The sequence below is a fragment of the Eimeria maxima genome, genomic scaffold (genome assembly GCF_000499605.1).
Source record: "Eimeria maxima Weybridge genomic scaffold, Emw_scaff1689, whole genome shotgun sequence".
Taxonomy (NCBI): domain Eukaryota; phylum Apicomplexa; class Conoidasida; order Eucoccidiorida; family Eimeriidae; genus Eimeria; species Eimeria maxima.
This window is the reverse complement of record NW_013564604.1, coordinates 1-5236: the sequence shown is the minus strand read 5'-3', so window position 1 is coordinate 5236 and position 5236 is coordinate 1. Positions and strand designations below refer to the sequence as shown.

Below are 5236 nucleotides of genomic sequence, written 5' to 3'. Positions count from 1 at the left end.
ATCATCAAGAGGACTCCTTAGTAAGCCTATTAAGTTCTTGATTACCTTCTTGCTGCTGCTGCTGCTGCTGCTGCTGATCTTGTATATTAACGGGTTAGCTATTTCTCCTTCATTTTTCTTCTTCTTTAACAGCAGCAATTAATTTATTTCTTTTTTTATTTATTTTATTTTATTTAATATAAATAAATAAAAAAAAACATAAATAAATACCTTTTATCCTTACCGCTAGGCTGTGCCGCCCGAGTCGATGCTGGTCCACTGCTGCCGCCGCTGCTGCTGCTGCTGCTGCCGTTGCTGCTTCTTTTAGCAGTACAGACAGATGCTGCTGCTGCAACTGCAGAGTTTATATTAAGTTTAGGCCAAAAGAAAAGGAATAATCACCGCATGCAAGCAGCAGCAGCAGCAGGAGCAACAGCAGCAACAACAACTGGTCTCTTGCTGTGGTCAGCAGTGGCTCGATGTGTATCATTGTGCTGCAGGCATGCATATCTGTTCATATTCATCTTTTGCTGCTGCTGCTGCTGCTCCTATTGTTCCTGTTTCTCTTGCTTATCTTGCTGCTGCTGCTGGTGCTAATTCTCCGCTGCTGCTGCTGCTGCTGTGCATGCATGCGTATACAGACTTAGTCAGGATGTGTGACTGTTGCTCCTTCGGGCCCAAGACGGAGTCTGAAGCAGATCAACTCGTCATTGACAAAGTAAGTCATTTATCTGCTGCTGCTGCTGCTGCTGCTGGTGTTGCTGCTGCTGTTGCTGCTCTGGATAGAGGAAGCATCGGATCTGCTGGTAGATATACATCACCTCATGCTCAAAGAAACAGCAGCAGCAGCAGCAGCAACAGCAGCAACAGCAGCAGCACACACCTCTCTAGTAGTAGTACTTGAATATTGTTTCTCCTAATCCTGTTGCTGCTAAGTATTTATTATAGCTAATTCTTCCCCCGTCTCCCCCTTCTATTACTAAATAATAAAAAGTAATTAAATACAATAAAAAGAATAAATAAATATATTAATTGATTTAATTTATATTTATTTGTTTATTTATTTATTTATTTATTTAACAGATGATACCTTCTGGCCCCAAGAAGATGCAGGCAGCACTTCCTGCTAACGAGATGCAAGAGATATCCCCTCCTGATGATATAAAGAGTAAAGTATCATTTATACCATCAATAGATTTATTTTATGACCCTAAAGAAGAGAATATAGTATTATTAATGGATTTACCTGGTGCATCTAAGGATGATATATATATAGAGGTAGGTGATGGTCTATTATCTATAGGAGGACCTAGATCTAAGAGTGAATTAAAGGAAAGATTTGGATCACAACTTCGTCTTATTGCTCATGAAAGACCTACAGGATATTATTGTAGAAGATTTCAGCTTCCTTCTAATGCACTTGAGGATACAATGGCTGCACAATTCAATGCAGGTAAGCTGCTGCTCTTGTTGCTGTTGGTGGTGCTGCTGCAGTAACAAAAAAGGGGAAATCGAGGGTAAAATGTCATTAAATTAAAAAATCTTTTGAATAAATCGTATTCTTTTTATATTATTTAATTTATTTTATGATTAAAATTCTAATTTATGTCCGCTTTCCATCTAGATCGCTATCTTCTTCTTCGGGTGTATGTGCAACTTTTTCTCTTCAGGTGTATTGGAGGTTAAATTCAAATGTGTACAACCTGTAGAGAAAAGACGTATTGATATTAATGCTGCAGCAGAAAAATCCGATAGAAAAGGAGAAAAACTTCGTTAATTTATTTTATTTCCTTTTTTTATTGATTATTTGCTGCATTTATAAGACAACTTCATGACCAAGAGATGCCGCAGCACAAAATTGCTGCGCATGCCTAATAAATATAATATATATTATATATAATTATGTATATTATATACATAATTATATATAATATTGTATATTATATATATTATATATATTATCCTCACTGACACCATCGTATGGCTCTGTTTGCTGTGTAGTTTGTATATTTGTTCTTATTTATTTATATATTTATGTATTTATTTATTTATTCATGGCAACGCCATTCGATTCATAGAATTTGTATAAGGTGTCCAGCAACATTGAGTAGTTGTTCTAGGGAGGCTGCATGCATGCATGTATGCATGCATGCATGGATCTACAGAGCAGCAGCAGCAATAGCAGCCGCAGCAGCTGCTGCTGCTGCATGCATTCCTTTATGCATGCTTGCATGCATAAATTGACAGCTGCTGCTGCTGCTGCTTTCTTTTGCAGTTAGCATTGCTGTTATTCTGTGCCTCTGTTTTCCTTCTTCATCAAGCCCCAAAACCTGCATGCGCATTACTTGTTGCCGTCCGCATGCATGCATGCATGCATGCATGCATTTAGCTGTTGACGTGTATAAGTTGCATCTTTTTCTCTTCTTTCTTCTCCATCTTTCTCTGTACAAAGACTATAAGAGGAGGATTTAAATAAATAAATAAATAAATAAATAAATGTTGTGTCTGTGTTGGTAGATATTTCCTTTTCCCTGAGGAGGCAATTGAATAAGGCGTAGTAAGGCAATTTATTGTTATAAAGAGTTAATTATTTTCTTATGGAGAAGAAAAAGGAAGAAAAAAACAAAAATGTTCTTCTTATAGAGGAGAGGATTATAGCATGCATATACATATATACATAGTAGATAGATTAGGCAGCAAAGTAGATCTAATAATAGTCCTTTATTGGCAAGGATAATTCCTTAAATAAATTATAAATAAATATATATTTATAAATATAATTAAATAAAGTTTATAAATATTTATTTAAATAAAAATATGCAACAAATATAAAGAAGTATTTATTGAATATTTTTCTTTTTATTCATCTTTTCGTGGGGTCTGTTTGCTGCTGCTGCTGCTGTTGCTGCTGTCTCTGTAGATGAATTAATTGAATAAATATAAAAAAATAGAATAAATAAATATAATTAATTAATTAATTATAATTTATTTATTTATTTTTTGTTAAAAAAACAAAAAATGCAACTTTATACATGAGGTGCCTATACACCCCATGGTGAGGTCACTTTTTCGTTCTTCCTTTCCCCTTACGCTACTTTGCTGCTGTTGCTGCTGTTGCTGCTGCACACAGCAACAGATAAAACAATTAAATAACTTTTTATGTTTAATTAATTAATTAATTTATTTATTTTTATTTAAAATACAACAAAAAAGAAGAAATACACCGCAATTTACTGCATCGCTAGACGCGCAGCACACATACAGCTTCAGTGCAGCAGCAGACTCTGCTGCGCAGCCTTTGCTGCTCTTGCTGCTGCTGCTGTTGCTGCTCCTATTACTGCTGCTGCTGCAGGCTCTACACCGAGTCGCATGCAACTAGTTGCTGCTGCTGCAGGGCCCCTGCCTCTCCCCCTCCCTCTATATCAGCAACTACCATTAATGAAGAAATAATATTTCTCTTAGCCCCTCCTGCATGCGCTGCCTTGCTGCTGTTGCTGCAGCAAGCCTGCTGCTTGAGGGGCCCCCACCTGTTGCTTTAATAATAAATCCTCCAGCAAGAGACACGGACACAAGGGGCCCCATGGGGCCCCTCCTCCTCCTTTTAGGGTTTGTAGCAGCAGCAACAGCAGCATATAATATTAGTACCTCTCTTATGGAGGATACACCTAGATAATACCTTTCTCTGTTGCAGCAGCCTGCTCCCTAAGACATTTAGTAGAAGCAGCAATACAGCAGCAGTAGCAGCAGCAGCAGCAGCAGCAGCAGCAGCAGCACGAGCAGTATAGCCTAGAGTATGAAAAGACCAAGACAGCTTAAGAGAGCACAGGAGACAGACTCCTGCGACCTTCTTGTTCGCATACCAGCAGAGGCCTTCGAGCAGCAGCAGCAGCTGCTGCTGCAGCAGCAGCAATGGCAGCAATGGCATAAGCAACAGCAGCTACTGCAGCAACAGCAGCAGCGGCAGCAGCAGCAGCAGCAGCAGCAGCAGCAAAAAGAATCCTCCAGTAATAAGAGTTACATACCTCGTCCGCGTTATAGCGAAGAAGATGTAACTGCTGCATGCGCTGCAGCAGCAGAAGCAGCTGCTACTGCAGCAGCAGCAAAAGAAGCAGCAGCAGCAGGTCTTGCTGTAGCGGGTTCCTCCGCAGTACCTAGGAAACCCGCGCACCAGCAGCTACTGCAGCAACAGCAGCAACAGCAGCAGCAGCAGCAGCAGAAGAGGCAGGCCTCAGCGAGGCCCCAATGCCCACTTATAGGAAGCAGCAGTGTGGGGCCCCACAGCAGCAGCAGCAAGCAGCGCAGCAGGGGCCCCATAAGAGAGCAGGAAGCAGCAGAAAGGAGGAGAAGCAGCAGCTTGCTGCTGCTGCGGCAATCGTCTCCTTCTCCTTGGGGACCGTCTCCTAAGGGATTCACTCAGGATTGTCCCTTTGCTGCTGCTGCTGCTGCACCGCAGCAGCAGCAGCAGCAGCAGAAAGGAGACACAGATAGTTACTGCATGCAAACTGCCTCCCTATGGGACTTAAGGAAACAAACATATACACAAAGAAGTCCCCTAGATGAGTTGCTGCTGCTTGGAGACACAGCAGCAGCAACAGCAGTAGCAACAGCAGCAACAGCAGCAGCAACAGCAGCAGCAACAGCAGCAGATAATGCAGAACAAAGACGCAAAATGATCCAAACAGATGCTGCAGCACAAACACAAAGGATAAGGCAGCACAGAAAACAGCAGCAGCAGCAGCAACTGCAGCTGCAGCAACTGCAGCAGCAGCAACTGCAGCAGCAACAGCAAGAAGATCAATGTAAGCAGCAGCCTTATAGTGTCTCCTTTTGTGTCTCTTTGCTCCCTCAGTGTCCCTTTGTCCCCTCAAAGAGACAGCAGCAGCAGCAGCAGCAGCACTATCAGCAGCAGCAGCAACAGAAGGATTAGTAGCAGCAGCAGCAGCAGCAACAGCAATAAAAGCACCATCAGCACCTGCTGCTGTGATGCTGTTTGCTGCATTTGCTGCAGGTTGGCAGCAGCAGCAGCAGCAGCAGCAGTTGCTGCTGCTGTCTCCTTGTAATGTTATAAAACAAAAAAAGAAAAAGAAAAAAGAAAAAATAATTGTAAGTCTCCTCCTTGCTGCTGCTGCTGCTGCTGCTGCTGTTGCTACTACCGCTGCTGCTGCTGCTGCTGCTGCTGCTGCAGTCTCCTTTATATAAATCTTTTGTGTATAATATACATGCATATATAAATATATATTAATAATATTTATATATA

General features: G+C 41.4%; 1 protein-coding gene across 1 annotated transcript; it reads left to right on the top strand.

The window, feature by feature from the left end:
• Positions 1–1062: 1062 nt before the first annotated feature.
• On the top strand, positions 1063–1756 carry EMWEY_00054890 (small heat shock protein 20, putative; the record flags this gene model as incomplete). Its single annotated transcript, XM_013480165.1, has 2 exons — positions 1063–1432; positions 1650–1756. The coding sequence occupies 2 exons, from the start codon at positions 1063–1065 to the stop codon at positions 1754–1756; spliced, it is 477 nt and encodes a 158-aa protein (XP_013335619.1).
• Positions 1757–5236: the final 3480 nt, after the last annotated feature.